This window comes from Cephus cinctus, unplaced genomic scaffold (assembly GCF_000341935.2).
Source record: "Cephus cinctus unplaced genomic scaffold, Ccin1 Ccin1_scaffold0168, whole genome shotgun sequence".
NCBI lineage: Eukaryota > Metazoa > Arthropoda > Insecta > Hymenoptera > Cephidae > Cephus > Cephus cinctus.
The window spans coordinates 2,589,401-2,612,805 of NW_014332892.1; the positions used below are offsets into that span (position 1 = coordinate 2,589,401).

Here is a 23,405-nt window from a genome sequence, read left to right on the forward strand (position 1 = left end):
TTTCAATAGGTTTAAAATGAAGAAGGAAAACGTGATGTCCCAGATTTTTATAATTTATTTCTTAATAATTTATTGACAATGGTAGCACTGGATGGTATTTGCTCAATGATTCATAAACGCCTATTGATCCAATCACAAAGTCATAAATTCCCTAAAGAGCGCCATACATCCAGCTGACAGACAAGCTGCGACCGGAACAGTAATCAACCAAGCAAATGCAATATTGCGAAATAATCTCCAAGAGACACCATCCCCTCCACGTGATACCCATCCCACGCAGACAACAGAACCAACTTTACAATGTGTAGTGGAAACTGGTAAACCAGCTTTGCTTGCTAACAGAACAGTGACGGCAGCTCCTACCTGCATGAAGAAAAAAAATAATATAGGAATTTTCTATCAAATAAATATTTTATTAATGAAATTTTGTACATACCTCTATAGTGAATCCTGTTGTAGGTGTAATACGTGCCAGGTCTTGTCCAAGTGTCTGAATGACTCTTCTACCCCACACCCAAAGACCTGTTGAAATTCCCAGACCACCGTAGAGAAGAATCAACAGTGGCGTATCAGCTTCCTGACGTGCGGATCCTTCGGCATAAACAGCCCACAGTGCGATAAGAGGTCCAATAGCGTTGCTCACGTCATTTCCGCCGTGTGCAAAGCTACCAAAAGCCGCTGTGAGTACTTGCAAAAAGGAAAACAGTTTTGAGACTTCCGGCAGCTCTTGATCCTCTCCTTCCACTTCCGCCTGAACGCCTTCAACGTCGGCACCAGCCGCTAACAATAATGGACTTGCACTATTGTTTCCTCGTAGCTTCGGTGGCTCCTCTTTGCTGTTATCATTGGCACCACTTCCGGATGGTGCTTGGGAGATGACTGACAGTGCAGTAGTCTCTTTTCTGTCACAGGTACTGAAATCAGTAGTCTTGTCTTCTGTATTGTCGGATACCAATATTCTTTTTCTTTGCCAAGGTACGACAAACAAATAGACCACGATGCCAGACAAGAGTCCTGCTGTCACGGCGGTTATCGCACTACCCCACCATGGCATCTTATCCAACATTAAGACTAGAAGATGATAAACAATTATGAACGAGGACGATAAGGATAAAATATAAAATGAACTCACGTTTAGGCCCGTCATGCGCCACAGACAATATATTGACAGCAATCGTAAGACCATAGGCCAGAGGAAGAACGTGTAAGCCTCGATCAAAGGGCTTGCTGGATCTTAAAACTGATCTTCTCAAGAGCCAAAAAATGGAGCCCGACACGGCGCCACTTAAGACTGGACTTGCAAACCAGGATGCTGCGATATTCGCCAAGGCTATCCATTTCACCTGGAATTATTAAAACGTGCCACTGACACAGGATCCTATTTTTTAAATATATTCTCTGGCACAATCATTAACACGTCAACTCACCCCCGCTGTACCTCGACAAACCAATGAAAATCCAACAGTGGCACCCACGATGGAATGCGTACCGGATATAGGAAGCCTCAACGCTGTCGCAACCAGCAACCAGATACCAGAACCAGCAAGGCTGGACAACGCACCGATCATCAGCTCCTTCTCGTGTCCTTCGTACAAGGACACATCCAAAATACCTTTTCGCATCGTGTCAGATACCTGAAGCAGCGAAAGTCATTCATCAGATCAACCTGTAAAACATGTATAATTTAATTGCGTGATATTACGTTACGGAGCTTACCTTATATCCTATGAGTACAGCACCAGCAATTTCGAAAATCGTAGCCAATATGCAAGCCTGTGTTATGCTAAGTACACCAGCACCGACACTGGTACCAAAACTATTTGCAACATCATTGGCACCGATACCAAAGGCTAGGATGAACGCAACAATGAATCCAACAATCACCAGCCACAGCAAACTCTCGTCGTAGGGAATGATAGCCATGCTCGTTACAGGTGATAGTCACTTTTATGCTTTGTCTTCAGGCTCTTCAAAATTCTCTTTCTATAGTTACAACAGTCTAAGCCCTATTCTAATTTATCTTCTAAATCTTTTAATACTTTTCTATGACAATCAATTCACTAGCAAACGAGAATTACTCGTACAGAGGAAGAACAGTCTATCCTATTGTGTGTCTTCAGAGTTGATTTTATAACTGCATACATAAATACTTGCTCATTAGAATATAGCATATGCGTCTACATATGTTGTCTGTGTGTATAGATATATAGATACTCTTTCGTTTTTACTTCAATTAATATTTCTTCTTTTTGTGTTTCTCCTTTCTCGTTTTCCTCGTTTATTTTGTTCCTAATAACATCAATTCTGTCTTTGTAGCTTTGTACATGTGGCGGAGGTAGTGTTTCGGCTCAGCACCCGTGTTCTCGAACGTCATGACTTTGACGCTTCAATTTCAATAATTAATATTTAATTATAAGGGTTGTAACGAATTATTGATGAGTGATGCATAAAATAACGGTATTCTTACGCGAACTAAAGTGACGCGATTGACTTCTAGAATTCTTTTCTATCGTTTTCCTCGCGTGAAAGCGAGCCGATTGCTGCTGTTCCCATATCTGTAAATAATTCCAATGGAATTACATCATGTTACATATCGGAAAAGGAATAAAGAGAATTAGTGAGAAAGAAGCACGTCTAACACTAACGTTATCAAGTACTAACGTGCAAAAATATAAACATATTTTTTAAAAATGTACCGTAGCTACTCGACACTACGTTCAACACTGACACCATATTTTTCATAAATTTCCCGTAGTCCGATTAGACAGTAAAAATTTTCTTTAGAATGAATTAACTCAAAAGTCACAAAAATTTCGTTCAAATCTTCCCGATGCGATAATCAGTACAGTAAGAATCTAAAGTGAACAGTCAATTATGCAGTATTCAGATGATAATGACGTTAATTGCAAGTTAACATCGTTAAATTCGACTTGTCCTTTGGATATCCAATATTTAATTGTCCGACACACGTACCTCTTAGAGGATCATATAAAGAAAAGAAAAATTCCCGAAATCACTTCTATGTAAAAAGCACGCGCGACGTATTTTTAACGCACAACCTGTACGTACTGTACCCTACGATTAACTGAAAGAAGAACCGGTGCGTCAGCATAGCGACACATGTAGAGTCACGAGGAAACAGAGAAAAGCACAAACGGTGTAACGCGGCGAACAGAGACGGTTGAGTGTCCAAAGAGAATGGACGACTGTTACTGGATAAAACGTGTAAGGGATGAAATTAAAAAAGCACGCTTTTACCCCACTGTCCATCGTTCTACCGTGATCTCCGACGATCTTCAACTTCACGGTCGTTTCATCCGGATCACGTTCCTCTGGAAAATGCACAGCTTTTACAATCGACGTTTTCCGACCGACAAACCACGTTAAAACCAACCGCCCTCAAGCAAAGACGAGCGACTTAACCCAGTTTGAGAAAAATCTTCGGTCGGGGCACCACTGATCGCATGTACGAGGATGGGGGGAGGGTTGAATATTGATCCATCAGACCGGCCTGTGTGTACCACCCATCTGCACCCCTTATAGAACTGCCTGTGGATCCTATACATATATACAATACCGCAACACCTTGCAATTTTAAGGCCAGTTTCACGCTTGGCAGGTTCTAGGATTTTTATATAAAATATAACGTGGTTTATTTTGAGACGTTTTGAAGACGAGACACGTCCGGTCACTATAACGAGGCAAGAAATTAGTAAGTGATTGCGTAAGGGATGCTAAACTATATAATGCGTATATATGTATACATACGTATGATGGAGTTTTCGTTGTTATTGCCATTTGGGGACTTTTCACCTTCATGTTACTTTTAAAAGGATCGTCGATTGGATGCTGAATTTCTTTTTCGGATACATTTTATGTTCTTTCGTGGCTTCACAAGTTTTCTTCTACACGCTGATGTTCTAAGGAGTTTAACGTGTGACCGTTGGCTTTCAATTTGAATGACGCTGCGCCTGTGAACGAGCTACCCGTTTTACTTCAAAGATAGCAGTGCTGTCTGTTACAGGCGCGTGTGATTAACTTTGGAGTCACATACATATAATTTGGCAGTTTTCATCCTTCGTTTCTTTTTTTAATATATAACTAACATTGAGGTAATTTATGAAAGACAGTGGCACATATTAGAATTAAGCTTATCTTGCAATGTTCCTTTTAAGGAGTTTAACTTTGTCATTGTCTTTTTGACATTCGCTTTTCCTTTTTGTATTGTATGTAGGGCATTATTTTGTAATATATTAAGATTAATATGATAAAAATATGTTTCAATATAGTACAATATTATTTAGTTTATACACAGAAATACATGATAGAGATAGAATAATTACTATTTATTAGTTGTATACTATGTGTCGTTAATCGATTTATTCCTTTTCCCATTTTTCTCTCTCCTTACGTTCCTTCTGAACCTCCTCTATGTATGGAGCAAGATATCTTACATCCTGTAAAATAACAGACAATTATTAAACTGTAAATAGAAACTGTCAAATATAAGAATATATAGCAGAACAATGTAAAATGCTCAGACTTGTAATATATTGCTTATAATTTGTTGTATACTTACTTCGCTGTATTTTGTCCATTCTTCCTTAGGTAATATAACTTTGCAAAAATCAAGTTGTGCAGCTCGAATGAGTCGGAAATTTCGTTCATCTACAAGGTGCTTGGGAAGGCGACGAAGTGCTTCTACCACATCAGGTGTCTCGTTAATGACATCATCACGCATCAAACCTATGTGAACCAACAATGCACAATGTTCAAATTCAATGCTTTAAATTACACGTTAAATTTAATTTGATGATACTTACCATATTTGTTGAAACCAGACATATTATATGCCCATTCTCTAAGAGAGGGTCCTATACAGGAAAAAGATTGAATTAGTTATGTAAGTTTGCACAGTAGTGATAGAAAAATTGTACACGTATAATCCTATATGCAACAAAGTTTATACTTTGTATGACTCTTGGGAGACAAAAATATGCGTAATAATTACCAAAAAGCATGGTAGGAACACGTTTTGCTGCCATTCTAGAGTGTGTGCCTTTTTTACACCGATGAGCACTTTGTACGTCTGCTACACTGTAGCCTACGAACAGTGATGGCTGACAACTTACAATGTCGTTCGAAGCGGAAAATTTGAATTAAACAATGACTTCATTATTAAAATTGTCCTGCTGATTGCTTCATGATTTTTAAATATAAGATAATAGAGGAAAATATTCTTTACTACAAACTACTTGCTTGATATCATATTAAAAGACCAAGTTGATTACAAAGATTCATGTCCAATTATGATATCAATGCGCTTCCAACAGTAGTTTCACTGTAGCGTTAAAACATCTTTAATTACATTTTGAAAGAATTGGAGACCTTCAGCTGTTTAAAGCTCATTATAAACAATATATCTAGTCACGTATAACGCGTATATATAGAAAACAAATTACGTTTTTTGTCTTACGCAAAAAACAGTTGAAATACGTAATTGAAACGTAGCCATGAAAACTGCCTTTTTTCAAACAGCACATATGTTTACGTTCAAAAGATAGTTACTTCGTCTCTAAATAGAGAAAAAGATAAAGCATTTTCATACTTTTAATAATATAGCAAAGGGACAATCTAAATAAATTATTCCGGAGCAGGGATTTTGCCTATAACGGTCCGCGCGCTTTGTACATTGGTCGCCATCATGAAAATGTAGCGTTCCTTTGAAAGTACTATGTTAGTCAGTATAGATTTGAAAACTGGTAAATATACGAAAGAAAACGTAATAACAGCAGTAGGAAAAATAAAATGATATTAACTTAATGATTTTAATGAATATATCAATTAGTTATTTTCGAATGAAAGTGTATTTAGTAGGGACGATACGATTTATACACGTGTTGATTGGGTCTACTTTTCCGGGGCGTAGGGTATGCTCTACGTCCGGGTATATAAGCGCGTTGCGTACTACTTTCAACGCCTCTTCCTCATTAAGAGTAGAGTTGTGTTCACGTGTGGTTGTGTCTCCTTTTTCCACAAAATAGGTCACACAACCCACCTCCATTCGTGAATTAACTCTTCTATAAAAAAAAAAAACAAAAAAAATATAAAAAGTCGAAAAACTTAAACCAAAAAAATCGAAAAATCGTAGCCGAAAACCGCGAAACCCGGTAAAGTGTGGAAAAAAATAGAAATCATTTGCGTTACGAGGAGCGACGTGGTCGGAAGAGGGCAAGCCATATTGAAGGAACCAAGGAACCCGAAACCCCAAGGAATTTCATCATTTTAAAGCAACACGACGTGGGAATAATACGACAATGAATCCGGGAGCTCCGAATTATCCTATGGCCTCCCTCTACGTGGGGGATCTGCACTCCGACATTACCGAAGCGATGCTTTTCGAGAAGTTTTCATCGGCTGGTCCTGTTCTCTCGATTCGCGTCTGCCGTGACATGATCACCCGACGCTCGCTCGGCTATGCATATGTAAATTTTCAACAACCGGCCGACGGTGAGTATCTTAATCTTTATATATCTTCTATAATCCACATGCCTGACACCTCATAATCATGAATCATCATTATCCAGCTCTCCCTTTTTACGCCGTCCCAACACGTGTTATCCATCGTGCCAGGCGTCCATATTGGATTTTACTTCTGCCTTTCTCCCAGAGACGGACACTGCTTGAAATTAGTTTGACGGGTTTTTTATGCTCGTTTACATGTTTAAATTCAAAATTTTTAACAATCCTGAACTCCACTATATTCCGTTATTTTTTAATAATTCTGTTACCCCTCTCTTTTATATTTTTCTTATTTCTTTCACACCTTTTTTCCCTCATGCATGTTATCTTATTTTCCCGCTCGATCTTTCATTATTTCCTTGTCATTTTTATGTTTTTCTTATTCTTTCTCTTATTTGTTCATTCTCTCTTGTACGATTTAATTGTTTATGCGTTGCAAAGAGAATCACCAAATTTTGGTATTACGTTAGTCATGTGTTACCATGTGGTATTTCGCTTCTACGCAAAAATGTAATGCCGCCTATTATCAACGTTGGTTTTGTCAAAAAAATATTCATGCGATAGCAGTTGGCTTTTGGAAATATATTTGCTTTATTACTGATAATTTTGGACGAATCGTACTAAAATACACTAATTAATCGGTTTTTCTTGAATTATGCATGTTTACGAAAGCATGAAGATATTCGTGGCAGTTCTGGAAAGTAGTGGGAGAAATTGGGCTGCATGACGTTCACGATTACTAATACGTATTGTCGCATATCTTTCTTATCTTCTTAATGACTTGTATACATTTTTAAATTGACCACTTTTATCGCATATGATATCATTAGAACGTTAATAGTGCTTCAATAATTTTGAATAGAAATTAATGTTTTCATTATATCATTTAATAGAATTATAAGCAACATGAAGACATTATTAAATTTGCTTTTGCTGATGATAATGGTATGATAAAGTATTATATAGATGTAGAGTATTATTTTTTGCTCTACAGATATTGCGTATTTGTTATCGTAAGAGTCTGCAAAATGAAAGCAACAACCAGATATAGTTACACTGTGTCAAGGATATGTATGTATTTTGAATGTCAGATAGTTGGATATATCCTTTCACTTTGCTTTAATCTCTAGGACTTTGAAGGGAACGTGGAACATGTTGCCTTTCTATCATGACGAATCACTAAAGTATTAATATAAGTTTAAAAATAAAGTGCACTTGGAATAACATGATACGCGAGAGATATTAACTGTTTTTACAATGTCACTATTTGTTTATTTAGTAAATTAAAAAAAGCTGTATTGCTATAATATATATTTATTTTTTCAGCTGAACGTGCTCTCGATACCATGAACTTCGATATGATAAAGGGGCGGCCTATCCGTATAATGTGGTCCCAGCGTGATCCTTCATTAAGAAAATCTGGAGTTGGCAATGTCTTCATCAAGAACTTGGATAAGAACATAGACAATAAAGCCATGTATGACACTTTCTCAGCTTTCGGTAACATACTTAGCTGTAAAGTCGCGCAAGACGAGACTGGTAATTCAAAAGGCTATGGCTTCGTTCACTTTGAAACAGAGGAAGCTGCAAATAAATCCATTGACAAGGTCAATGGCATGTTGCTGAATGGTAAGAAGGTAAGTCAGCACCAGAAATCTATGGCAACTTTCGCCGCATTATAATTCCCAACCAATACAGACTTTCTAAATTTATCTCTGATTATGTCCAGGTGTACGTTGGCAAATTCATCCCCCGCAAGGAGCGCGAGAAGGAACTCGGCGAGAAGGCCAAACTCTTCACTAACGTATACGTGAAGAACTTCGGAGAAGACATGACCGACGACAAACTCAAGGAGATGTTCGAAAAGTACGGCACCATTACCAGCCACAAGGTAATGAGCAAGGACGACGGTAAATCGCGGGGATTTGGTTTCGTCGCCTTCGAAGATCCGGACGCGGCCGAGCAAGCTGTGAACGAGCTCAACGGGAAGGAGGTCGCGGAGGGCAAGTGCATGTACGTAGGTCGCGCCCAAAAGAAGGCTGAACGTCAACAGGAGCTCAAGAGGAAATTCGAACAGCTCAAGATAGAGCGTCTTACGCGATATCAGGGTGTGAATCTTTACGTGAAGAACCTGGACGACACCATTGACGATGAACGTCTCCGCAAGGAATTCACCCCGTTCGGTACTATTACCTCCGCCAAAGTCATGATGGAGGATGGCCGCAGCAAGGGATTCGGCTTCGTTTGCTTCTCTTTACCCGAAGAGGCCACAAAGGCCGTTACTGAAATGAATGGCCGTATCGTTGGATCCAAACCGCTCTACGTTGCTCTCGCGCAACGCAAAGAAGACCGCAAGGCTCATCTCGCCTCGCAATACATGCAACGCATGGCCAATATGCGTATGCAACAAATGGGCCAGATCTTCCAACCTGGCACTGCCGGGAGCTACTTCGTGCCTACCATGCCTCAGCCTCAGAGATTCTATGGGCCGGCCCAAATGGCACAGATTCGTACTACGCCACGCTGGCCAGCGCAACCGAATCAAGTACGACCCAACGCACAAACTGGAAGCTCAGGCTTCGCAGCGATGCAAGGTCCGTTCCGAACTGCGCCTCGTGCACCAACCGCTCAAGCTGGCGCTATGCGTAACGCCCTCTCTGCTAGGCCCATTACTGGTGAGAAGACGTGCCACGACTATTAAGTACACTGCTGCATGCGACTCAAGGATATTCATGTCAATGAGGACTCGCGAATCGCAAACACGTCCTTGCTTTAGGAAGTCAGCCGCATATTTCACGGCGTATGTGCTTTGAAAGCAATGTGTTAAGAGTGTCGCCTCGAGCCCAGTGGTTTCGCTTCAGCTTACGCCTAAAACGTCTTTCTAAAGCAAGCCTGACGTCTTCACGATTCACGAGTCAGTAGATTTTGGTTTCCAAGTAGTAGGTCACTCGTTTGTAATCCCTTTTGTCAAATCCTATTATGTCTCTCTTATCGTCGTAGTATTATCCTATATTCTGTAAAAGTCGCAAAAAGCGATAATTTGAAAATGAATGAGCGCCATCCCCAGATTCAAACGAGATACAAGAATAGTTTGGAGTCTTATGGATGAGTGTAATATTTTCATTCTCAATTATCGTTGATGGTGTAATTTTTTTTTATTCTGCGTGCAGCAGACAGGTTTTTATCATGTGCGATAGCCAGAGTATTATCGCATGTTAAAATCAGACAAGAATTATTATTTCCTGGCTATTGCGCGAGCACGTATCTCACTGCAGTAGTGTCTTTTGATCCAAGTTCGACCAATTGTGCTTCCTCAGTCGAAAGATTGATCAGAGAGAGAGAGGGATGCACGATTCGGCGAACTTGAACGAAAACTCATATGTAACGAAACATCTTTCTATTTGTTCAGGTCAACAAGCTGTCGGAGGTGCGAATATGCAAGGCGGTCGTCCGATGGCTGGTAACGCGGTCGGTGTCCCGCCACAAAGTCGCCCGTCCAACTACAAGTACACTTCGAACATGCGTAATCCACCACAAGCGATGACGATTCCTGCTCCAGCCCCAGTTCAGCAAGCGGTTCACATACAAGGCCAGGAGCCACTGACCGCGTCGATGCTGGCGGCTGCTGCTCCTCAAGAGCAAAAGCAAATGTTGGGAGAGCGTCTGTTCCCGTTGATCCAGTGCATGTATCCCCAGCTTACTGGGAAAATTACCGGAATGCTGTTGGAAATCGACAATTCGGAGCTCCTGCACATGCTCGAGCATAATGAGTCGCTGAAAGCTAAGGTCGAAGAGGCCGTGGCCGTGCTCCAGGCGCATCAAGCCAAGCAGGCCGTGGCTTCCAAGAAGGAATAACCTTTGTACGTCAGGCTATCGTTTTCTTCTTCTTTTATTATTCGCCAATAATGTTGTTTTCTTTCGTAGTCGCCAGGTCTCGAGTAACAGCATTGTATTTTGCGTACATCTCACGAACGTTGTTATCGCTGAAAATTTCTTAATTACCTTATAGAACAGCTTCAGCGATCGCCAGGCTTTGCGAGACACGAGAAAAAAAGCTGTTACTCAAAACCTGCTGGCTATTCGTGAAGGGGTTTTTTCTTCAAGTTTTATGATAATAAACTTTCCTTTCAAAATAATTATCGATTCTTCTTCTCACCCCCATCTTCCATCCACTATCCTCAAGTTTTCACGTACTTCAAACTCGTGATGAAGTTCATAAAAATCATGCAGACTTGTTAAATGCTATAGATCGTTAATAGTTCGATTGTATTTTGCTATATAATTGTTACGATTAATTCATATGTGATGATCGACGCTTATTTTCATTATAACTGTACATCTACGTGACATAAGTAAAGTGTCTTGAACAAAGTGTGCACAGTTTCATTCCATTGCATACATTTACATATAAAACAATTATGATACCATGAATTGTGATAATCAGCATGAAACACATATATATATCTGTATTACAAAAAGTTAGAAATTTCGTCTCTTGAACCGTCTTCGAATATGCATAATATAGATTTCACCTAATTCTACTTGATCCATGTTCGCGTATCAAAAGTACGACGTAAGAATTAATACAAGACGAGATCATCAAGATATTTCCAGCTCAACTATTGGTAACAATGTATTGCTAGTGCAGCCATCCACCAATCAGAATAGTCTGCGATCAAAGTTATGGGCGGAGCATTATTGTGTGCCAAATGAAAAAGCCAAGCTTATTGGTTGGAACGTCGCGCCATCGTTTTGGCTATGGGGACCAATGGGGACGTTTATGGCGGAAGTGACCTCTCGGCAACCGTAAACATCGGAACGTGACGAAATGTCAAAATCTGTTGCTAGTTCAGTTGCGGTTCGAGTCTCGAGAAATAGAGTGACGAAAGATTAGAAGACGCAGACTGATTGTTGGGTGTGCACTTTACTCACTGCTCCATAAAAGGTACGTGGCGATTTTTTATGCGACCAATTGTTCCCGACTCATCCTTGAATAATCTGAATATTCGACAGGCGCAATTATCTCAAATTTCTACGTACTAATTCAAAAGTGCGGGAAGATAGCCGCGTGCGAATCGTGTGTAGATCCTTTTACTGTGTAATCTTATGCAATTTCTATGACTTTCGTATGCATATGGTTGCCGATCCCAGAGAAGCTTCTCGGTACCGGGAAGGTATCTTGATTCGAACGTTGCGAAACTATACTGTATATACGTTTTTTTTGGGTGGTCAGAACAGTTCTTTTTTTTTCGTAGGCAATTGTTATATATTATTCTGTTAGACGATTAGGACTCTACTTTTTTCAATTTTTACATAGGTTTCAATCGTTGTTCATTATGATGGAGACGTGGAATAATTTTATTTGATACGAATGGAACTTTATTAGGTCGTGAGGACATTCCTCAGGATTGGTCAAGCGTGAACTCTCGGTAGACACTTTTATTATTTTAATTCTACGTTCTTCTCGGTTTTTATTACGTGATCTCTTACGGATAGTATAAAATTAGTTGTTCCACTTTTGTCTTGCATCGCGGTGCACGTTAGTTTATCGTTGAGTAGATAAATGATTATCGCGGCAAATAGCGGTTACGGTAGGTTTATCTCTTGATATTCCGTTACAAGTGAAGATATCTTTGAAGGGTACTTGCTAATTCACATTCAATGGAACATGTAATAGTAACTTACAAGTAAATAGAGGTTGTAATCAGCGAAAGAGCCGTTCTTTTCTTTTTCTTCTCTTTCTTTGTTCACAATAGTTAACATGGACACAATACTCTTTCTAATTCATTTCACTTTGCTTTCAGTTTACTTAAAAATGTTCTTCCAAGATTCTATTTTAGCGACTTCAGTATATGTTGGTAGATTAATATTTTTGAATTTGTTTATCAGATATATGAGTATTTAGTCTTGTTTAAGGATTTTCATGAAATTCATAGAACTGTATATGTTAAAGAATGGAGTTATATTTGAAACATGTGTTTGTGGAGCAAGATGCAACTTTCTCTAGGACAGTAAAGCATAAAAAAGATTTTTAGGGTTAGGGATAGTAATTTGTGAAATGGCTTTAACCTTGCTTATTTATCATTTTTAGAATTTTAAATATCTTTTGTTTGAATCAATGAAAGAAAAAACATGTGTTTGTCTACTACAAGGTCATACAAGATTTTAAGTTGGACTTCCAATACTCTTGTTACTTTGAATTTATTACTTCAGTTCTGTTTGAAATATATTTTGTGCAATGGACTATACATATAAAAAATAGAAAGTTTAAAGCAAAAACAGTATGTACAGTTATCTACTATTATGTAGGTACCTGGAATTTTTTTCTTTTGTTTCTCTAAACTATCTAAGCAATATGGCACAGCCTCTCAGGCAGATATATATGGGTAAACCTTTTTGGGACTTAATATTTTCCAGACCTCCTTTTGTTACATTTCTGGACAGAGTTAATACTCTTTCTTGCCCTTTTTATTCATTGCTGCAAGCAGTCCTTCTGGTGTATTTGTTTTAAAATGTCCAGTTGAGTATTTACATTAAGTTTTGAAAGATATATTTGAAATGGCCAAGGCATTTGAAAATATTGTTAGAGGGTAATATATTATAGAGTTGAGTAGCTCCAGTCTCTTTCATAGGAGAAATTTGAGCCTTGTATAAACAGCTCATATAGCACATTCCTTATACTTATCTCTTGCCTCTTGGTGACAGCTTTATGTATAAGCAAATTCATCATACTTTTGAGGACAGTTATAGTAATGTTAATTTAAATAAAGGAAATAAATTTTTAAATTATGTGTATAAATTAAGCATTATTTTAGTTCTACGATTTGAATATAATGTATTGAAATTTAATCATTGCATTAATGAATCATTAATATATGACTCAAGATTTTGAATCTGTTGTACTTTTTATGGTTTGTCATATGTCAAATGATTCTACCTAAAATACCAACTAGCTGCAATAGGATTTTGTACATGCTTGAGAGCCAGAAACTAAAACAGTCTGTGCTCAATGTAGATGCTTCAAAGTTCTCTTATATAACGTGAGTGCTTTAATATTAGCAGACGTTCTATGCTTTTACAAGTGCTTGTAGCTCTAAATTTGTTACAAGTAATTAAGCATTTACTGTTATTTTATCCGTTGAATACAGCATTTTATTAATTGACGTATGTGAATTTTAAGACAAATGTATTTTAATCTTTACAAATTTATTCTGTCTTCTATCCAGATATAATTATTAACAACATTGAAAATTAGATTACATTCTATATTTTGTGTATCAGGTTTCTTCGAATCAGGAAAGCAATAAAAGAGAACCAAGAAATTGGTTTAAAAAAGCTGAAACAGAGTGGTTGTTCGCCATGGCGGATGCAACGTTGGACAATGTCATCTCGACATTGCGGGCATGTTTGCTGTCTGCAAAAGGAGGGGTGTCCATTCATAATCTCAACAGTGAGTAATATCTTCAAAAATGAATTAAATTCGGATGACACCTTAGTAATATGATCATCAATCTTCAATAGAGGACTATGAGAATCTCAATGGATATAAAATTCCTTATCGAAAACTGGGATATTCAACTCTGGAAGAGTTCTTGCGCACTGTACCTGGTCTTAAGGCTGTTAACAAAGGTGGTGATTTAATTATCGAAGCGCAACCGACTAAAGACTCTGTTCACATTACCGACATGATTGCACGTCAGAGAACGACTTCAAAGAAAAAACCAAGAAGAATGGTATGTCAGAAATATATTAAGAAAGTTCAAGGGATAACAAGATAAATCAGTTATATACGCTTATCAATATTTTCCAGGCTGTCAGTCGATATGTTCCTCAACGAAGGCCAGTACCAAGTAGCTGGGTACCACCTGCAATGAGTCAAGCTATATCTAGAAGTCCACGTACAAATAGACAATATCAGACTTTTCGAAACGATCGGTAAGCTGCAAGGGAGAGTCATGAAAATTTATCTTATAGTCTAGCTACTCGATGTCTTTGTTTAGTTTCATTTATATTTCGTATTGTACAGCGTTCTTCGGGCTTTAGTATATGTTTGACGAGCTTGCACTTTACAGGCCACCAACTGGTAATCTACCTTCTCTCATGGCACTTCCAGTAAAACAGCCTCCACCGTCGCCAACGGTTGATAAGCCACGTTATTTGAGATCAACATCCGGTACAATGCCGAGTTCTCCTAGTAAGGTGAGTCCGAAGCTTGACTAACTATTATTTTTTTACAATTTCGAATATATACTATTAATACTATATAAAAAAAAATGAAAGCTTGTGGGCGATCCACGATTAAAGCCTGAGATGTAGGAAACTTTTTCCGTCAAAAGATATAAAAGATTGTCCCTCATAAATGTTCAAAAATATTGGAGCCGTCTTCGACAGACAAACCGGGTCTATTTTCAAAAATACACGACCCTCTGTTCTTCTCGTTCCAGACCCTTCATGCTTCAAGCTCTAAAGTCTTTGCCACCCCCTCGTTTCTCTCTAGAGATACTCAGTTGTCATCTGACCAGCAGTCGAGTAGCAGCTCATGCAAGCGTTAATGAAATTACTTGTGTCGTGCTGTAACTTGAGAAGAGATAAATCTTATATAGTTTATCAGATATATGCGAAGAGATAAATCTTCGCAGCAGATGTATGAAGAGCGTTGGACAATTATTTGAATTTTCAATTTAACAAAAGAAATGCTGGTATTGAATGTAGATAAAAAAGAGTGACCTCTAATCTTTTGTATCCAATTATTAAGACCTTAAATTTTCAAGTTTGCGTAATACAGCGTAACCGAACATCTAGCACGTTTTTTTTTCTAATGTACAATAACGCGGTTCTCCCCACACTGAACTACGTGACTTAATGACAGATTAATGATATAGATATAGTCACAATGGACAAATAATAGCCAGTGACTGAAATTGTTAGTGGTAATGATCATTATTGGTGAGATCATGAACAACAAAAACTTGTAAATTTCGAAGCACCGTGAACCGAATGTTTATTTGTAATTTGAACATCGTTTAATTTCAGCAAATGTGGGACAGAAAAACTAACACGGTGCTAGCGCAAAACCAAAGTCTTAACAAAACAAAGGTCACTGAACCTTATCCAAGAATTGCGCCATTTGTGGGAGAACCGCTACCGCATACTGGACGACCTACAGGCGAACCTCCACGATCTGTGCCTAAAGTACGTTCAAACCTAAGCGAAAGGTTAAACGTCAAACCAGTTGCTAAAAAACAGCCAGTATTATCTCCCCCGCAGCTTTCGCCTGTGCAAGTGACAACGGGATTGGGAAATATTCAAGGAGTCACCTCAACGTCAATTTCTTTGGTATAACTGAAATGATAGATGATCGTTAGAAAAATGATTTATAAGTTGCATCTAACTGGGTATATTGCAATTCCATACCTTACTTGTTTAACACTAATTTGAACTTTTCAGGTTCAGGATGACACGAATCGAAAAAATTTCACACACGTTGGGTCACATGATCCAAGAGACCAATTGAAGGCTCTTGCTCGTACACTCAATCTTTCCGAACCGGAGTACAAGCTTATTACAGCGACGACAAAAGGGAAGAACGATAAGTTTGTAAAAGTACCAGTTTACGCTCAAGTGAAGGTAGATGAATGATTTTATATAATTAACAATTATTTGATGTTCTCAATAATTAATTTTTTCCATATGTATTGTATTCAGGTTGGCAGCTCTTTGAAATACAGCAGCTATCCCAACGAGGCGCATACGTCGGAGGAAGCTGAGAAACTGGCAGCCGTGCAAGCCATTAACGATCTTACGGAGAAATATGGACCCTTCACAGGAATTGCTGAAACGAAAGATAAGACGTTGATCAAGGAGAGGGTTTGCGCGATCATCGAGGCTCATCCTAATGGTATATTCATGCACCAAGTGCCAGTCTATTACAAACAGCAGCACAATGAAAATCTACCCGAAAATTGGCTAAGGATTATCGAGGAGTGCTCGTCGATAATGTTGGACAAGGGTGCCCACAACTCTATGATCCTTCGACGTTCTGTGCCATACGTAGATAAGGTAAGGGAAGAGATTCTCGTTATATCGGGCGTAGAACATAGTTGGAGTAAACTCTCTCGAGGATGGGAAATAATGAAATTTTTTTTTTATAAAGAAAACCGGAAGAGAGGTCTTGCCGTATTTCTGAAACTTTGTAGGACCTTGTTGCATAATGAAAATATTGATCGGCGCTTGGCCTTGAATTCGCATCTGACAACAAACTTTCATTTGTATTTAACCATGTGAGTAGGTTCACAGTTCTACAAAACGCCAATTGTGTGTGCGAGTAAAGATTTCATTATTACATTTTTTTCTCTCTCTACTTTTACTCTGTTTTTGGTTTTATCGATAATTTCATTTTGATTAATTTCTAATTTCAACAATGAATCGTGGAAATTTAGCAGCATGTTCGTAAAAGATAGACTTTTCAATTGCAAGCGTTACCGGCCATATAAATTATAGTATTAACAAAAATGCATATAGTTGTAAAGATATTTAATCTGAAAATCTCAAGAATGCAGCATTACTATGATCATTTCTACATTGGTAAAGAAAACCTTTAAAGGGCATATTTTTTTAACGACCGACAGTTTGATCATTTATAAAGCAAGTTTTATCCATCTAACTTGTCAATTGGTCCATTACCCTTTTCTTATTATCCTTTGTTCTTATAATCACTGTGAAATATTACATGATTGTTCGATTCCGCTGTGTTTCGTGCTTCTAATATTAAACGCGTTGCGTTGCCTGTTTTATCAACTTAATGAAACGCAACAGGTTTTGGTTGATTTACAAAAAATTGTTTAACGCTTATTTGTCTCTGTGATTATTAAACTTAACGCGTTAACTTCCCTGTAACTGTGCGTAACACTTGCTGTGTATTATATGCAGATATCTTTTTGGAATCTATTCGAATTCTCATTGAAATAACATGTCAATATAATAATTCATATTTGTTCACGATAGTGTTCTAACAGTACGAAAGACGTTGCTTTATGAAAATGCATGTGATAGTTATTTACATACGTCACAATCTTACTTAAAAGCAAACATACCTCAATATTATATCAACTAATTGTAACTCGCTAAATACCCTGTTAAATTTTTTTATACAAATTTTGCTTAGCATTACTTTTGCTTATTGAATATATACCAATTCAGGAAATGATATTTTCCATACATATATAGCATAATGACAAAAGCCTTGAATTCTTTGCACAGTTATTCAATGTTTTTTATTATTTTGCCAAAAACATTGGTACACGGGTATCGTGTACGTTGACACGAAAGCTGGAGGAAATTGTTTTATATTTAATAAATGATCCCATTAGAAGTAACATGCTGAAAGAATAAAATAGGGCCACGAGTATATCAAAATGCAGAAAAGAAATCTTGAAGTCTGTCACCTGTACCGTTTTTCTGTAATTTAAAATCGACTCAACGGCAGCTTTTACCTTTTATTTTTGGAAATATTAGTCTGAAGGGACTGATGTCTGCACGAATATTATAAACCTCTGATAATGTCGAATAATGTATATTTTGATTTCCATGTCATTCGCAGTGTTTGATTCGGGTTTCAGATCAAGAAGTGAATGCTAATGTACATTATTTTATCATTAAGGTTGAAGAATATACTTCAAAAATGGATAGGATCCAATTGAATCCAATTGGAATTGCCGCACCCGGAACTCTTCAGTTGCCACGTGAAAATTTCTGGATTACTTTCGTTACTCTTGTGACCGGTACTGTTGGTATATGGGCAAAACTCGTGGGCAGCGATTACAGTGTAAGCTTTTTTACATTCTTATTCAATTTTTTAATGACATTTTTACCTGGTTACGTTAATGTATTATAATGCAGGACAAAGTTGCCACGATGGCCAGTGAAATGGAACAGCACTATGCCCATATGAAACCAAACCAGTCGCACATTGAAGTTGACAATTATTACGCCATATTCGAAGACGAGTCCTGGCACAGAGTTCAGTGTCTGGAATACGATGATCAAACTGGAGAAGCTACAGTACTTTTTATAGATCTTGGAGACGAGGATACCTTCCATTACACGAAGCTCTTCCCACTTGATAAACGATTTTGCACCCTTCCAGCGCAGGTTTGTTAATTATCGAGTCAGTTCGGATGACTGAGGAGCAACTTTATACAAAATTGATATTTACTTTTTGTTCTTTCTTCTTATTTTCACGAATATTTATTACATGCAGGCTTTACGACTGTGCTTGGCTGGTCTGGAAGAATTTGCCGAATGCGAAAGCATAGTGAGTGTAATGGAAGAGCATTTGGTAGCACGTACTCTTCATGCTCAAGTTCTGAGTCGGGGTACCGATCGAGAAGGACCTTTTGCCACAGTTATCTTGCACGATACTCAAGGTCCGGATGACGTTAACTTGAATAAGGTCTTGTTCAAGTTAATCATGGAGCATTTCGCTAATTCGTCGAACTTCTTTAATACGGTGAGTTTCAATAAATGTCTTTAAGGATTTGAGCTATTTGGTCAAACTTTTTTTATCGTTTCAGGAGAAGCAAATAGCTGAAGTGTTCGTTTCGCACGTAGAAGACAATGGTGATGTATACGTACAAACCAAATCTGAAAGTCTCACGTATCTGGTGCATTTATTGAATCGTCTGAACAGCACTGGACTCAGTCAGGATGACGTTAAGAAGAGTAGCGTCAGCGTGATCGACACTACTAAGCTTTACTACGGACAGTCCATAAAGGATGGTAATTGGTATCGAGCTAAAGTAATTGATATTGCGTCGCAGCCATTAAAAATGTTTCTCGTCGACTTTGGAAAAATTACTACTGTCGCTAGGAAGAATCTTCTCTCCTTGGAGAAGCTCTCTGACGTCTTAGCCAAATTTCCATATCAGGTGAGTCTGACGTTTTAACAGTGATTGTGCAGATCCGTACAATAAATTCATCAAACTTATGTAATCGCATATGAATTTTTTTTCTTACAGGCGGTTAAGGTTCGTTTGAGCACTCTACAGAATTCTAAATTAACCGAAAAAATGGTGGCAAGATTGATCGAATTAGCTCCTCATACCGAACCACTACTTGCTAAAGTAGTGAGACCAGGTAACAGAGGTTTACCACCGTTAGTCGAATTGTTTAAACGTATTCAACCAGACAACATCTTAATTTCGATCAATAACACTTTGGCCTTGGAGCCAGAACTGTTGAGGTATAGTATTGATATGTTTCAATTGTTGTTTCACTTTTAACGAATGTATGAGATTTGAATAATTATGACTTGTCTCAAATTGATGTTTATTGTGTTTCTAGAACCGATGGGGATGGCAATAATAACAATACACATTCTCGCAAGCGAGTGGAACGCAGTATCTCCAGGAATATAACAAACGGTGACGTAGATGCACCGAAGTCTTTGAAGCCACCAGAAATTTCAGACATTGGTGGATACTACGATGTTCATGTAACGATGGCTGCACATCCTGGAAACTTCACTGTGCAGCCTTTCAATGACATGATCAATTTGCAAGCAAGTATTTTTTTTTACTTGAAAATTGTTATATTGTTTGAGGCTGCTTGTAACGAATGGATGCTTTATTTTCTTGCGACAGGCTATGATGGTCCAGTTGCAAGAGCGTTGTAGTAAATATCAAGGATCGCCGATGACTCGAGAAACAGTTAAAGAGGGTAGACTCTATGCAGCTAAACATATTGATGGTCATTGGTACCGGTAAGTCTTTAACTAATGTTAGTTAACAAAATTGTCTAATTCATAATTTGATTGTAATTTCGTACTGAATCTATTTTAATTCATAAATTTTTGTTTCTTGCTTGTTTCAGCGTATGTATTTCTAATATTATCAATGAACAAATAGTGACAGTGTATTTTTGTGACTTTGGTGACGTATCGGTGCTCACCCTTGACAAAATTCTACCTCTGACTAGAGAGTTTTTGGAACTACCATATCAGGCAATCAGAGCTAGACTCGTAGGTAAGTCTGTCCTTTGATTATTATATTATAATAGTAATTTTTCACTGTTCCGCGTCGTAGCTACTTCTTATCCTCATGCTTACAATCTTACCGTGTCACAGGAATAAAGCCTACAAATATTGATTGGTCGGTAGAAGATTGTCTTCGATTCCAACAATTGGTCGTGGATCGTGATTTCGTCTCAATTGTAACAGAATCCGGTCCAGATCGTCTCTCGCCAGCCGATACAGTTTTGGGTTTGCGACTCATTGACGTCAGCAGCGACGAAGATATCTTCATTGATGAATTATTGGTGGACGAAGGTCGCGCTTTGTTCATAAATCAGCCCGAAGCATAAACTTGGTACGTTAATCGGGTGTTGATTTATGATAATAAAAATTGACTGATGCAAAAACAAGGTGTAGGAAAAGACAGTCATTGTTAGAACGTTGAATCGTGCGCTAGATGACTTTCTTTATATATTGTGAATAAATATGGTACGACGGGTCATGCCAAAAGAATCAGAATGTAACGAATGCCAAGAGAGAGCTAAGCGAATTGCACAGTTTTACGAAGTCGCGTTTTTCTTTATTCTGACCTCGTAGAACAAACTGATATCCAGTGACAGCTTCTGTATCCTTGTCCAGGAAATAGTTTTTCAATTTATTTAATCGGTATACGATATAGGGGCGATATACGTATGCGAATTGGTTATTATTAATTGCAAAACTCTATGAGATACTTGCAGAGCACTGGATTGTCGTTTGTGGACGCGCGAACTGTGATGCTTTTATTAAACAAAACAAAGATAAAAGATAATAAATGCATACATACTGTCACGCGTGTATGTATGTATTTATATATATACGTATATGCTTTCCATATAAGAGCATTATTTATTTTATACATTAACGTTTTGTATATCATCCCGTACGATCATTTTCGTAATGCTCCTGCGATCACAACTCTTGCCTTTCCTTTTTTTCTTCTTCTTCGATAATTGCATGGAAAGTGATGCGAGAGACGCGTTATAAACTTCTGGCTATTGTACGTCAAACCAAACGTAGTCCTTGAAAATCGTACGTCATTTCATGTTATATTTGTAGGTATTAGTTTACGCCACGTAATTCATTTGATTCCGGTGGAATGGAAACTGTAACGTTAGGCGTTAGGCTGTGCTTGTAGTAGTGAAAAGTATAGTACTGAAACGAAGGCTTCCAGTGATCTTTTTCTTTCGCTTTTTGTATTTTTTTTTAAGGACGATATTCGATCGTGTCGAATAAAGGTCGATGGAGATATTTTGTAATAATTTAATTGTCAATGATAATTTGACAATTGACATTTGAATGTTTCTGACATTAACGTTCAATAACGAGAGAAATAAGGATTTGTTTGATTTCTGAGGAATTATTGGGAATTGTCAAAATGACTGGTCGCGACGTACGATTGATTAATGCTGCTATTTGCTGGAGGTCTGTAACGCGTGATTAATATTTCCTATTCTTTCTTTGTGTTTACGATATGTGAGATTATTACTTGTTACATTGTTTTTGTTACTCTATAGATTCTTATCGATAAATTAAGATTCTTTAAAATGTTATTTTAAGCTGCATTTTGGTTTATCTGGCTGTCGCCAGTTTTATGATTCCTATTCAGATATTCCTAATTTTTCTTTGAACAAGTATATATGTTCAATGTGATTCTCAAATAAAGGTGCCAATGTGACAACGCAAATTGAAGTAACTAATTGCAAGAAAAATAAAAGTTTATTTTTTACTTTGCACTCATTAGACCTCTAGATCCTTGAATTGTTTCTAAATATTTTTCGAGGAATATACATTTTTTGTCCTTTGATTAAACAAAGGAATCAATTTGTAGCAGTTTGAAATAGAAGAAAATGTTTACAATAATTCCTGTAGTATGAATGACAGTTGTTCATAGCGAAGCTTAATGATCAATCTTCTTTTCCTCGCTGTGCAAGATTTTATCATAACTTCGCTACGAACAAATGTTAAACTTATTATAATTATCTCCAATTAGTTCATATCGAATAATGAATTTCCATGTTTATGAAAAGAAGCGTTTGCTTTCTCGTATATGGCAATAAGTAACGTTTCTATGATTGATTGTTTTTACATAATATTTCACAAGTATTTGTTACATATTCCATTATTTACATTGCGCCACGTATTGCAATGATCCAAGGTAACTATATCCAAAGTGTAAGTGTAAGCTTATATGATTTTCTTTATTTTTTGGTGCTATTGTTTATAGAAATCGTTATTACGCAAGTTACTTCTATCTGTGTTGTGTTTTAAAAATGTTAATTTTTGTTTGGACTGATAACCACCAATAAAACGCAGTTCCAAATAAAATCCTTATAGCCATATCTTTATCATTTTTATACCAAATGTTAATACCGCCTAGTACAGATATATGGAATATAATTTTAAGTAAAATGATAATCTAATTACAGGATAGTATGCATAAAGTGTATATATATGCATTTTCGTATTTCTATATTTATTATACTTAAAAAAAAACATTATCAATAATATAATTTTGTCATTATTATAATTCATTGTATATCACTTTTACATCACAATATGGCGGTGCAGCAGACTTTCAAATTATTAAAAGTGACCACAGATATCGTATTGCTCTATTTTTATTAGCTATTGATCTTTAGAATTAAAAAAAGTATTCTTTTAGAAAATATGTAGGAATAACGTTATTCCTTGCTTTCTAATTATAATAATTATCCATCTCCACCATGATGATGTCTGTGTTGCATAGTTACTTCCGAACATTTTCCAATTGTCAATACTTAAATGACCTTTATGTTCACAGTCAGAATTATTGAGAGATATCTTGACGTTTTCG

General features: G+C 37.4%; 4 protein-coding genes across 13 annotated transcripts; 2 read left to right on the top strand and 2 right to left on the bottom strand.

Moving 5' to 3' along the window:
• Window positions 1–37: 37 nt before the first annotated feature.
• LOC107264236 (sodium-dependent phosphate transporter 1-A) lies at window positions 38–4,134 on the bottom strand. 7 transcript variants are annotated; one of them, XM_015732273.2, is made up of 8 exons: window positions 3,769–4,134; window positions 3,259–3,691; window positions 2,468–2,555; window positions 1,717–2,384; window positions 1,428–1,634; window positions 1,133–1,343; window positions 437–1,071; window positions 38–363 (listed from the first exon to the last, which is right to left on the bottom strand). In XM_015732273.2, the coding sequence occupies exons 4-8, from the start codon at window positions 1,921–1,923 to the stop codon at window positions 133–135; spliced, it is 1,491 nt and encodes a 496-aa protein (XP_015587759.1). In that variant the 5' UTR covers window positions 1,924–2,384; window positions 2,468–2,555; window positions 3,259–3,691; window positions 3,769–4,134; the 3' UTR covers window positions 38–132. The 7 variants fall into 7 exon arrangements, with proteins under 7 accessions (XP_015587759.1, XP_024937246.1, XP_024937248.1 ...); XM_025081478.1 differs by having other exon boundaries at window positions 1,717–2,134; window positions 2,229–2,555; XM_025081480.1 differs by lacking the exons at window positions 3,259–3,691; window positions 3,769–4,134 and adding an exon at window positions 2,974–3,230.
• A 140-nt stretch (window positions 4,135–4,274) lies between these two features.
• LOC107264237 (cytochrome b-c1 complex subunit 7) lies at window positions 4,275–5,281 on the bottom strand. Its single transcript, XM_015732278.2, has 4 exons — window positions 5,012–5,281; window positions 4,824–4,874; window positions 4,580–4,746; window positions 4,275–4,457 (listed from the first exon to the last, which is right to left on the bottom strand). The coding sequence occupies exons 1-4, from the start codon at window positions 5,043–5,045 to the stop codon at window positions 4,380–4,382; spliced, it is 330 nt and encodes a 109-aa protein (XP_015587764.1). The 5' UTR covers window positions 5,046–5,281; the 3' UTR covers window positions 4,275–4,379.
• Window positions 5,282–5,970: 689 nt separating this feature from the next.
• On the top strand, window positions 5,971–10,658 carry LOC107264234 (polyadenylate-binding protein 1). 2 transcript variants are annotated; one of them, XM_015732270.2, is made up of 4 exons: window positions 5,971–6,510; window positions 7,849–8,159; window positions 8,252–9,116; window positions 9,932–10,658. In XM_015732270.2, the coding sequence occupies exons 1-4, from the start codon at window positions 6,318–6,320 to the stop codon at window positions 10,375–10,377; spliced, it is 1,815 nt and encodes a 604-aa protein (XP_015587756.1). In that variant the 5' UTR covers window positions 5,971–6,317; the 3' UTR covers window positions 10,378–10,658. The 2 variants fall into 2 exon arrangements, with proteins under 2 accessions (XP_015587756.1, XP_015587755.1); XM_015732269.1 differs by having other exon boundaries at window positions 6,318–6,510; window positions 8,252–9,197.
• A 622-nt stretch (window positions 10,659–11,280) lies between these two features.
• LOC107264313 (tudor domain-containing protein 7) lies at window positions 11,281–23,179 on the top strand. 3 transcript variants are annotated; one of them, XM_015732440.2, is made up of 17 exons: window positions 11,281–11,467; window positions 13,804–13,972; window positions 14,044–14,255; window positions 14,333–14,457; window positions 14,595–14,721; window positions 15,556–15,858; window positions 15,970–16,149; window positions 16,228–16,581; window positions 18,182–18,346; window positions 18,421–18,672; window positions 18,782–19,030; window positions 19,095–19,448; window positions 19,539–19,762; window positions 19,864–20,080; window positions 20,163–20,281; window positions 20,392–20,543; window positions 20,645–23,179. In XM_015732440.2, the coding sequence occupies exons 2-17, from the start codon at window positions 13,882–13,884 to the stop codon at window positions 20,878–20,880; spliced, it is 3,360 nt and encodes a 1,119-aa protein (XP_015587926.1). In that variant the 5' UTR covers window positions 11,281–11,467; window positions 13,804–13,881; the 3' UTR covers window positions 20,881–23,179. The 3 variants fall into 3 exon arrangements, with proteins under 3 accessions (XP_015587926.1, XP_024937216.1, XP_015587927.1); XM_025081448.1 differs by lacking the exon at window positions 11,281–11,467 and adding an exon at window positions 12,092–12,113; XM_015732441.2 differs by lacking the exon at window positions 11,281–11,467 and adding an exon at window positions 13,542–13,562.
• The last annotated feature ends 226 nt before the right edge of the window (window positions 23,180–23,405 follow it).